At 42.9% G+C, this 12,534-nt stretch overlaps 1 protein-coding gene across 3 annotated transcripts in view; it reads right to left on the bottom strand.

Moving 5' to 3' along the window:
- Positions 1-12,534, bottom strand: part of AFAP1 (actin filament associated protein 1) — a 183,789-nt gene that overhangs the window by 109,765 nt on the left and 61,490 nt on the right. For all 3 annotated transcript variants that reach the window (XM_006153638.3, XM_006153640.3, XM_027773866.1), the window contains exons 2-3: positions 3,668-3,796; positions 351-448 (exon numbers count right to left, since the gene is read on the bottom strand). In XM_006153638.3, the coding sequence (XP_006153700.1) occupies positions 351-448; positions 3,668-3,794 (225 nt within the window). In that variant the 5' untranslated portion in view covers positions 3,795-3,796. The remainder of the gene's footprint in view (positions 1-350; positions 449-3,667; positions 3,797-12,534) is intronic.

The raw sequence follows: 12,534 nt of genomic DNA, 5'->3' as shown, positions 1-12,534 counted from the left end.
AAAAACCCCCCAAAAAAAAAAAAAAAAAAAACAGAAACAACAACAACAAAAATGCAAAAAACAAATTTTGAATGAAAAAAGTCAAATATATTACACATTCTTGACATATATATGTGTTTTTTCTCTTAATTTGACTGAAGACTAGCTTCCCATGGACCTGTAGTTCCAGTGATTTGCAAAGAAACACCAGCTCCCTCAGGGAAGGTTACCCGTACAGGGTCTTCCAATTGGCGATTCCTAGCAGCTTCGGCCTCCATCTTTAGGAGCAGGGCTTCTACCCCCCAGCCCTAGAGCCCAGGAGTAAGCCAGGTGGCCAGCAAAGACAGCTGAGAGGGTGGATTAGAACTCACCAGCCATGGTTGCGGGATCTCCGGCAGAGGCATCTGAGGAGGAGCAGGCAGGCTGCTGGTGGGCTCCTGCTTCTGAGCATGACCCTTCACTTCGAAACCTGTGGGGGACACCGAACCGCAGAACTGGATGAGCAGGAGGAGGAGGCCACCGGCAGCAATCAGCTCAGCCCCGAGCTGAACACTACCGATACCTATTTCCTCTGGTCCTTTACAACATCCTGCAAGGGACAGAATAGTGTTCTACATTTCACAGGGGACAAACGCTATGGCCAAAAAAAGGAAGAGTGAAGAATTACTCAACACATTAACAGCTAGAAACGATGCAGCTGGCACCAACACCTCCTTTCCTCTCAATGCCACGCTGCCTGTCAAAGCCAAGTGCTCTACCTGAACCTCACTCAGGACTACACTTACCCGTGTTCTAAGGAAGCAGACGCTTTCCTGGGATCCATGCATGTTCACTAAGCAGCGCTCTAAACTCAGACACGGTAACAGACATACTTTACAGATGGCATGACCGATACCAAGCTCACCTCCCTCGGGGACTGTACTCAAGCTGGGAAGGCAAATGCATACATAACGAACTACAAGGTGAGGGGCACCACACCACTGCAGGCAGGGAAGAGGAAGAAGCGAGTTTTCCTCTTTGGGCACAACACTCTGTATCTGGCAAGAACTATAAAAAATAATCACTTAATGATGATCATCTATAATGAATCAAGAACTATACCAGAGGCCAGGAATTTAAATATAAAAAAGCCTGATGATGCCTGATTTTCAGGATCTGCAATAGACCCAAGGATTTTAGCAGAACTAGAAACAAAACAAACAAATGGAAACTACTGCTTTTTTTAAATAAATAAATAAATAAATAAAAAGCAGTGGCTGGTTTAAAGCAAATTAAAAAGCTGAAGAAACAAAAGTAACTTGGAAAATGTCAGAAGATACATCTAGAAGGAAGCATAGAGAGAAGGGTTAGAACTCACTGGGCAGAAAAAGAGAGGTCCAGAAACCAGGGGAAAGCAAACACCGTCTAGTCACAGAGGGTCAAACACTTTGGTGTGTTCAGACCAGAACCTGGAACGGCTGAGAAGCTTAGACACACTGAAGGCGAAAAGGAACACACCTCTACTAATAAAAATAATTAGAAAAAATAATAGCTAGCAGGTAGCATGGTGGTGAAGGCACTAGACTCCCACATGGTCGACCACGGCCGAGTCCTGGCCCTCGTAGCTTCTCACTTTCCTTCTCTCTCTCTCTCCCTCTCTCCCTGGTCAAATTTTAAAAATAAGAACAATGACTGAAATAATTGTGTGTGCCTATAATCCTGGCTAACTGGGACACGGGGAAGAAGGATCACAACGTGACAAGACAAGACTCTGTCACAAATGCCTATTTCTGTCTCCCCACCCTACAACTCCCCTCCCCTCATAAAGGAAAAATGCATTCCTCATAGCTCTGCAGGAGGGAGCTGGGTGAGATGTAGGGATTTTTCTTTTAAACATCTTTATTATTTCACAGGCCTTCTTCCCTGTGTCCCAGTTAGCCAGGATTACAGGCACACAATCACGCTGGGAACCAAACCCAGGACTCCCAAGTGGCTTCTGAGTGATAGTAACTTGCTATCTGTGTACCACTGCAGCTCAGCAGAGACTTCAAGATCTGAACAGCAAGGGACAGAGGGTGGCACACAGTGAAGTGCAGCACTCTGTGAGGCTGACCCTCTGGGAGGCTCTGTGTTCACATCCAGGGAGCTCCCTGAGGTGTGCCATGATCCAGGGCAGACTTGGGGGACTGAAGTATCATGACTGCTTGAAGGTACTGTCTCTCTGTCTCTCTCATGCATGAAGAAATAGATGGATAAATTTAAAAGACTGTAGCATTAGACATTCTCCAAGCATTGCTCTCCACCATTCTCACCTCCCCCTAAACTGGTTCGGATTCCTCTCAAGTGACCTCCCAATACTCTGATGCTCTCTAGGGCAATATGGAGCAGGCCCTTATTTATCTAGTAATGTGTCAGAGGGCGCATGTGCTCACAGAAGACAGACAGAGAGAGAGAAAGTGAGAAAGCGATATCCACAGGGCACGTCACACCACAATCCCTTCTCCTCCATCTCTTTAGGATTTGGGGCACACACATGCATGTAGCCATACCCTCGCCCCATGTGTTTTCCAAGCTGCCAGGTCTAGGACTCAAACTGCATGGCTGCCCATGTGAGATCCAGCCACTGGGCCACCAGCTGGCCCAGAGCAGGCTTTATTATGCCCTATTTTTCTGTCTTACCCACTGTGCATATGAGAGTTCGTGTAGCAAGCCCGAGGCTGTCTATACAAAGGGGTCTATAGGCACAGGTGGTCCTTGGCTGGCATCTGGGAACTTGGGTTGCAGAAGTGTTCCCATCATTTTTCTAATTGATATGACTGGCCTAGTGTGCCTAAACTGTGCAAACAACACGGTTTATGCTGAATACTGGCTTTTCTGGGAGTTTGGAATGCTGCTACCTGCCAGGTGGAGACAGCCTATCCGACCTGCCCAAGAAGGAACCTCAGGTGCTAAGTTTCCAGCAAGCTTCCCTAGCAGAAACACTGCACAACACTGCCGTGGGAAGAGGGTGCTGCAAGTAGCCCCTGCGGGATAGACAGAGAATTAGGGAGCCCCTTGTGTTTCTCCAGACCCCACCAGGTGTCCTCCCTTCCAGTGAGGCTGGAGTCCTCACAGCTGTGTATGGTATCCTGGCAGGAATAAGGACAATTATATGCTGAGTCCTTGGGGTCTTTCTAGTTCACCTGCAAATGTTGGGGTGCCCCTGAGGGTGCCAACACACTACCCACTATTCGACTAGCTTCTTAAAGTCTTTGTCTTTCTATACTTAAAGGCTAACACAGTACTTGGTACAAATATAAGCCCTCAATGAAAACATGATGAATAAGTAGGTTCATAAGTTAATGAACAAATAAATACATTTTAGAGAGACGGTAGAATTGTGTCCAGCCTCGGAGGCATAGGCAGTAGTACACTGCACTGCAGTGCTGGAAGCCACATGGCCAACCGCAGGTTCAACCTCAAACACTCCTGACTGGGAAGGGATGGAGGAAGCAGATTGTGACGTGATAAGACTCTATCAAGAGAGCCTGTGTCTCTCTCACTTTTCACACATGCATACACACTCATGAACACACTCCCACCCTCTCTCTCTCATAAAGAAATAAAATAAATTTACTTTAAAAAAAAAAAAAACATGGTGGGCTTGAAGATGGTTTGTAAGCCAACAGGGATTGGAAGACAACAGGTCAGATGTTTCAAGGAGACTCACCTTTGGATGACTGTATCCTCAGCAGAATGTTGGTTATGACTGCCTTTTTCTCCCTGACAGTCGATGTTAGATATTCATGGTCCAGAAGTTCAAGAAAGAGACGAAGTTCAACTATTAACTCTTCCATTGCTGAAAACAAAGGAAAGGGGAAGGGGAACATTAGACCCACTGACACAAATGCCAAAATATGAACGCTGCTTACTTGAAGCATTTCATTTTTAACTTGGTCACTGAAAACAGTATTCTAACATGAAAACACAAAGTTGCTGAAACCAGGTCAACTAAAAGATTCATGCACCCACTTCTCGATATATACTGCTCTTTAACTTTTGCTGTGAGGCAGCAAAAATTCAGTTGGGAGGAACTCCAAAGCCATGCTGCCAACAGATGGCGTCATGACCCAAACACCTGACATCATCATTTGGTGTCAATTACATGATATTAAATTTCAGTGTTGAGGAGGAGATGGGAGTTTAAAATGCCAAATAGTTTTCAAATAACCACGAGAGCATGGTTTTAGAAACTCAACACCCAGTTCTGCTTTTGTAGGGCTGACTCCATCCTCAGGGTGCCAAGAGCATGTTTATACAGTTACCACAATGGATGCTAGATGCTGAGGAGGGCGTAAAGTGAGTTCAGGTGCTGACTTTCTACCATGCCTTTTCCTCCTAGCATTATGGCAGACTTTTCCTCTGATATCCACAAAACTGCAGCACTGGCTTATGTCAGAAATTTGAAAATGATGATGTCAACCTCTGGGGAACCCCAAAACACTTTAAGAGAGTCCTTGAGGTCCAAACGATTTTCATAATACATGATTCACCTTTTTCTGCACTAATATTATAAATAGGAAGGCAAAACAGCTATCACTTTAGATTAATCAAAGAAATGATACCAAACTGTCCTAGTGGGTTTCATATTCTCCATTATACAATCACATTAAAAACAAAAACAAAAATCAACTCAAGGTGGGTCAAAGATCTAAACCTAAGACCTCAAACTATAAAACTGCTCCTAGAAAACCCTGTGGAAACTCTGGGAGACATTGGGGTAGACAAAGACTTCTTAAATAAGATCCTCAAAGCACAGTCAATAATCCCCAAAATAGACAAGTGGGATTACATCAGACTAAGAAGTTTTTGCATGGCAAAAGACACAGTAATTAGTGTGAACAGACAGGCCTCAGAATGGGAAGATATTTTTGTAAACTATGCAACAGATAAGGATGCATAACCAGAATACACAAGGAACTCAAGCAGCTGTCCTAAAAAAAAATGATCAACCCTATTAAAAGATGGGAGAATTAATTGAAAAAGCCACTCTCTAAGGATGACATAGGAATAGCCAAAAAGCATATGAAAAAATGCTCAACATCCCTTATTGAAAGGGAAATGCAGGTCAAAGAAACAATGAGATACCACCTAACCCAGTCAGAATGACTAAGATTAAAAAATATATATAAGTGCTGGTGGGGATGTGGTGAAAGGGGAACTCTCTTACATTGCTGATAGGAATGTAAATTGATCTAGCCACTGTGGAGAACAATTTGGAGATCTACAGATAGAACTACCATATGATCCAGCAATTCTACTCCTTGGTATCTACCCAAAGGACAGAAGAATTCTTCATCAGAAAAGTGCTTGCACATGGATATTTATTGCAGCATTAGTCACAAATGCTAAGACACAGAACCAACCCAAATGTCCACAAACAGATGAATGGATAGAAAAACTGTGGCACATATACTCTATGGAATACTACTCGGCCATAAAAAAAACAAGACCCTAGCTTTTGACAGAAAGTGGATGAATATGAAAGATTTACTGCTGAGTGAAGCAAGCCAGGCTATGAAGGAGAGACACTGTATGTCTCCACTTAATATATACCAAGTGTCCGCACTCTACGACCGAGACTGAATGACTAAAGGATATAGAAACACAGTGTGGGAAGAGGGTGGGTGAAGGAGTAGAGTCTGAGTCTGAAGGACATTAAGGAAAAAAATAGAGAGGCATAGCCATTAATGGGACAAAAAAATGGGGTACTATCTATTGAAGATAACTTTATAGTATTATCAACTGGACTGGAGAGAAATGTACACATGTTGGAATATTCACTTTGAAAGCTAAATAACGTGATTGAATGTATAAAAGATCTTGAAATAAAATAAAATTTAAAATAATAATTTAAAAAAGGGCCAGCAGATGGAGAAGTAGTTATGTCGGTGGACTCCCACATGCCCAGCCGTGATTTGAGTTCTGTACCCGGTAGCTTGAAAATCACATCAGGAGTGTGTATATGTGTGCTCAGGATCCTGAAAGGAGAATGGAAGAGAAGAGATTGCAGTGTGAGCATTCCCCTTAGGGGACTGATTTCTCACTTTCTCTCTCTATATCTCTGTCTCTCTATCACTCTGGTGAGCGCACACACCCTAAGAGGCAAAAGCTTCTTTAAAAAAAAAAAAAAAACTACCTGCATTTCAGAGTGTCCTTGAGGGCCAGCAGGTTGTGTAGTTGTTAAGGCACTGGACACTCCCACATGGCCAACTGTAATTTGAGTCTTGGATCTGATGGCTTGATGGCTTGCTTTCCCACTTTCCTCCTGTCTCTGTGTCTCTTTCTCTGGTCAAATTAAAATAAATGAATGAATTCTTTTAACTTAAATAAATAATAATTTTTTTTAAAAAATTATGGGTCCTTGATAGACTATTGTACTTATTTCCATCCCTGTGAATGTCTCCATATCCAATAAATGAGACCCAAAGCTCCAAGGCTGAAACAGCCAAGCCAACTTGGATATGGGCCATTCTGAAGGCCCACAGTATTTAGATGAGAAACAGCAGACAAAGCATAAACTTTGGAGTCTAAAGATCAGAATTTTAGTGTAAGTCTATATAATCTCAAAGCAGCTTTGCACACTGAAAGATGTGCTGAGTGGTAACAATAAATATACCTGGTGTCTGGGAGGGGAAAAAAGAGTGTCCTTGATAAAGCAATAAAAAATGATTACTTTTATTAAGTCTCATCCTTGGGGATATACCTTCATAATGCTATGTATAACGACATGGGAAGTGCACATAAAGCATTTCTGCAGGCAGAAGTATAATGACCGAAGAGAAAAACCGGCCATGCGATCATCTGAAAGGCAGGCAAGTCACTCTGCACCACTCTTTACATGCAGCTCTATACTTACTGGAAAGAACGAACGAGAGGGAAGTACAATTATTTAGACTGGAGTGTTTGGCAGACCTGTTCTCGGATATGAACCAAGTAAGACTGTCAGCTTGAGGTAAACAGCTGACAGCATCTGTTGCCAATGATAAAATTCGAGCTTTCAAGTGAAAAATAGGAAGTTTTGAAGACTTATATAAGTCGCTGTAAGAACTTAAAGCCTCCCTAATACTCAGAGACTTTTCTAATGATACCTGGAGTGACAGTAACAAAAATGTGACTTTTTGGAAATCATGTAAAGTAGTAAGTTGACATTCAAAAGATGTACAAAACTTCGTGAACCATGATATTACAAAATCATGCGTAGGTAAAACACCTATGTAAAATGCAAAATAAACAAATACTCGAATGTAACAGAAGATAGTACAGCTTCAGATTTTACACTGCAGTGAAGGTTTAGAATGAAAGGAGAATATCTATGATTTTCTGAAAAGGCTATTGAGAGACTTCTCTTTCCCAACTATATATTTATGCGAGGCCAGATAGTCTTCATGTACTTCCACCCTAACCATATTTTACAACAGTTTGAACGAAGAAGTCGATGAGAATCCAGCTATCTTCTACTAAGCCAGGTACTAAGGACTCTTGAAAAAACAGAAAACAATGCAGGGCCAGCAGGTGGTGTAGTAGTTAAGATGCTGGATTCCCATATGGTTGACTACAGTTCAAGTCCTGGCAGCTTGAAAATCACACCAGGCTTGTGTGCATGTTCGCCCATAATTGCAAGAGGAGAATGGAGAAGGGACTGCAGCATGGCCATCCACCCTGGGGAGGTGAATTCTCTCATGAGTACATGTGCCCTATAGCAAAAACCTTAAAATAAGTGTGTGTGTGTGTGTGTGTGTGTGTGTGTGTGTATAATACAATACTATCTTTCTAATTACCTTGCTATGGTAAAAACTTTTCATATATATAATTTATGCTAACTTATAGTGGGTTTATTGATATCTTTTAGTGAATTAATAAATGTCTTAAAATTTGCTGGTTTTAAATTCTAATATGATAAAAATGTACAGATAAATCCACGCAAATAAAATCTCTTTAGGGTCTTCAAACTGCATTTTGAAACTAAAAAGTTTGAGAACCACTAATGCGTGCAATTACTTTCAGTTCTTTGCTCATCCATTCACCAAATACTTTTTTCTTCAATGATGGAATAGGCTATGTATATTAACTAAGGAACACATAAAGAAAGTGATTCATACCAAAAAAATCTAAGCAAAAAAGTTTAAGAAGCACTGGTCTAAGGAATTCTCTTTAAATCTACTATCCTATGAATCTACGTCATCCTCCAGGATTAAAGATCCTAATTGATGCCACTTTTTTTCTTCTTCTTCTTTTCTTTTTCTTTTTTTGAGAGAGAGAGAGATTGCTATAGAGTGTGAGTGTGCTCACCATAGAGACAAAATAAGAAATCCTCCCCCAGAGCAGATGGTCACATTGTGATCTCTACTCCTCCATTCTCCTCTAGGGATTTTGAGTATGCATGTACATGCACCCGGAATGAATTTCAAGCTACCGGGCCCAGGACTCAAACCAAGGTCAACCATGTGGGAGTCCAGCACTTTAACCACTACACCACCTGCTCGCCCTGATGCTACTTTGGATAACCATCAAAGCTCTCATACTTTTAAGTAATGGGCTAAGAAATGGCAAATGAGTTCAAAATAGGATGGCTGTGTTACTGTCTGTTCACCTTAACTGGGCAAGTTCTCCTCTATGAAGTGAAAAGGTTGGAATAAAGCAGACTTTTTGTTTGTTTTGGTTTTTGCCGCACTTGTCAGAGAGACAGAGGAAGAGACAGTGAGAGGGAAAGTGAGAAATCATCCTTTGGAGGGATGGCCACACTGCAATCCCTTCACTTCCATTTTTCTCCTGGGATCCTGGTAACACAAACATGCATACCTAGCATGATTTTTCAAGCCACCGGGTCTGGGACTTGAACCATGGTCGGCCATGTGGGAGTCCAGCACCTTAACCACCATTCCACCTGCTGGCCTCACATGACTAAGAAAGACTTTAAGATGCTTTCCATTAGTAAAATAATCTCTCGATAATTCCAAGTGGGAATTATGAAAGTATAATTTCATCTATACTTTTAAAATGATAAGCTGATTAGCAATATTTGCCATAGCCAAAAGGTGGAAATAACCCAACTTTTCACCAGCAAACAAACAAATGCATGTTAAAAGAATGGGCACTAACTCCCATGTCTAATCCACGTGACATACAAAAAAGCTCACTCGAATAAAATAAGCAAGGAAAGAATTTCTGCCCATTCATTTTCGGTTTTGAACTCCTAATACAAACATGTCTTTTCCCTTACGATCTTAGGGTAATGGGCCAGCAGGTGTCACGGAGGTTAAGGTGGTTGGATCCCTCGTAGCCGATTGCACTGTTCAAGTCTTAGATTCGGTGGCTTGAAAATAACACCGAGTTCATGTGCGCGCGTGCCCAAAATCCTGAGAGGAGAATGGAAGAGAAGGGACTGCAGAGTGGCCATCTCCCCACCCTGGTGGGAGTGATTTTTTACTTTCCCCCTATTCTCTCTCCCTCTCCAGTGAGTGCATATGCGCTATAGCAAACTTAAAAAATAACTAACTAAGGGTAATAACATACAAGCATGATGGAGATTTCCTACAACTAAACCTCTTAGGAAATATGTATTCCTAGGCGGGGGGGGGCATTGTATTACTCCAGCTTGGAGGACAGTCAACAAGCACGAGAAACCCACATTTCCCCTCCACCCTCCAGGGCCGTCATTTTCTTACCAGCTGTGAGCGAGGCCCACTGGAAGACGGGCCAATCACTCAAGCTCAGGCGTTCAGATCGGGTGTCCACAAATACATGCTGTAAGTGGCTTCTCCAAATGCTACCCCAGACTTCCTGCCATCACCTGCCTCGTCCACCACCTCTAGCAAGAGGAGGGGCAGCTCCTACAGGGTCAAAGTAAAACTCACGTGCACACTCGTACTCCTCCGGCTCTGCAAGCCAACTCCTCCTTTGCAGGATAGACTTTCCTCTTTTCACCTATAAAGTACTACAGTCCCTGAAGCTCCTTATGGATATTGAAGAGATAATTCCAGTTACTATTAAGTACTTACTATGTGCTGGCCCATACACTAAATGCTTCATATACACTATGAATAATCTTCACAATAACCTTTTTAGATAGGCATGATTTCCACCATTTTACAGACGGAAAAACTGAGACTAACGAAGACTATGTTCTTGCCTAAGGTCACACAGTTGAAAATAAGACACAGAATGGGAATCGGAACCAGGGGTGTTGATTTTTTTTAAAGACATTTTTGTTGGGACCAGCAGTTAGTATAATGGCTATGTCGCTGGACTCTCACATAGCCGGCAGCGGTTCAAGTCCCGGACCCAGTGGCTTAAACTCACACCGGGCGCGTGTGTGTGCGTGCCTAAGATCCCGAGAGGAGAATGGAGGAGAAGGGATTGCGGCGTGGCCATCCCCCTGGGGGGTGATTTCTCGCTTTCTGTCTCTCTGCCTCTCTCTTTCTGGTGAGCGCATGCACCCTATAGCAAAAACCTCTCCAAAAAATAAATAAATAAATAAAAATAACAGAAATGGGTTATGCTTTGAGGGACCCAAAAACTACTTGAAAGGAATATTCTTTTTTTACCTTAATGACTAAATCATAGATTTGAAAACTAGAAGGAGCCCTAGAGTTTAATGCCTCCAAGTATTATTTCACACGTGAGGACAGAGAGGTCCAGAGAAGGGAGAAATGCTGAGTTCAGAGCAGAAGCTTACATGGCAGTAAAGAGCAATGAATGCTTGGCGAGTCTGACCCACGCTGGGCGGCTCCAGAGACCTTCCTGAATATGCAGGGAATACGGGCCCATGATCCAGGGCTGGCAGAGGCTGCGTGGATCACATGCTGAGACCCTGTCCGGGATGCTGTCTCTCTGACTCTCTCTCACTTGTGGAAGAAATGAAAAAATCAACAGCAACAACAAAAAGATGAGGTCACCCCGTATTTGATGAGCCATGATCGCCAAGTCAGAGGGCTCCATGTTCTTCACTGAACTGTCTTCCTCACATGACTACAAAGGTGAGGACACTGAACCACTCTAAACCAACAGTAACCCCAACCATCCTGCAAACACAAAACGTCATGGCTCTGAGAAGCACAATTCACTACGCCATAATGCCCTGCCGCTGCTTCCCGAGAGGAAGGGCTGTCCCGCAGCTTATGTCACTCAGGTTGTCGTGGATGACGGACTCTGTGCATATGTGCGCGTTTCCCTTCGTTTTCACACATGGACAATGCGCAAGACACCTATTATTATTTGCATCCAGCCTGACAGTCTTTTGACTTACTATTCATATTTACCTAAGACGGCTCCTCCCATACAGTTCTTCTCTTCAAACTTCTAGTACAGAAATTCCCAGGTATCACTAGTCCTGGTGACATCCCATTAGCTAGCCTAAATGGAAAACAAAAACGAAACGAAACAGATACGCTTCTTCCTAATACCCCAGGCCCTCTGCTCTTCCTCTCTTTCCATTCCACCCATGGCCGGCCGACACTCCACCCCGCTGCCTCGCCAGCCTTCTCACGCTGCAAGCCTCCGACAGCTCGCTACCGCCTGAGCCAGTCACTTGTCCCCCGCTGGCCAGCCCACACAGGCCATCTCCTGCCTTCTCCCTGCCCTCTGAATTCTACCAGCGCCCTAGAGTACAGTTGCCATCCCTGATCTCCCCATCCAGGCTGACCCTGCTTAGAATCTTTTCTGCTGTCGTCACTGATACAGCCCTTCAGAAAGCTTACAAAGACCCCTTTCCATAGGGGAGCACAGAGAGTTGTCAACAATTTGCCCTCACAGAAACGAGCACCTGACCCTGATGCTTTTATGGGGGAATTCTACCAAACTTTACACACCAAGGATACTACACGAATTGTTCCAGAGGGCAGAAACATATTGAAAATTTCCAAATCCTTTCTTTTTTTTGAAGTAGGTATAAAAGTGATGCCAATAATTATCTAATAGAAACAGGACAAAATCAGAAAGCCAAGACCAATCTTACTCACATCAATACAAAATCCTAAATAAAATACTAACAAACAGAAACCAATGCAATACCACACCACTGCCAAATGAGATTTATTCCAGGAATAATTTAGAAAAATCTACTAATATAATTCACCGTATTCATACATCTAATGAGAGGATCACATGATACACTCCACGGATCATGAAAAGACCTTCAATAAAATCCCCACTTCTTATTTTTTTAAAAGTCAATAAAACTGGGGCCCAGATGGTGGTACTGTGGTAGTACAACTGAACCTACATAGAAAAGCTCTGGGATCACATCCCAGGCCCTCCCTGACCATGCCAGGTGCACCACACAAGCCCGTGATCCAGGCTGACTGGGCCTGAGAGTGGGCCACAGCAAGAGGACCCTGTCGGGGCTGCCTGGCTTTCTTTCCCTTTCTCTCTGTCTTCCTTTTTCATGATATAAACAAGTAAAAAAAATTTTAATTAATTTTTCAAAAGGTCAATAAAATAGAGACTAACAGATAACATTTTTTTAATTTGTTTTTTCATTTTTAAGTTTACTATAGGGCACATGGACTCATGAGAGAGAGAGAGAGAGAGAGAGGG

This window comes from Tupaia chinensis, unplaced genomic scaffold, assembly GCF_000334495.1.
Source record: "Tupaia chinensis unplaced genomic scaffold, TupChi_1.0 Scaffold000384_1, whole genome shotgun sequence".
NCBI lineage: Eukaryota > Metazoa > Chordata > Mammalia > Scandentia > Tupaiidae > Tupaia > Tupaia belangeri.
The sequence above is the reverse complement of the archived record's forward strand: the minus strand, read 5'-3'. Positions and strand labels throughout refer to the sequence as shown.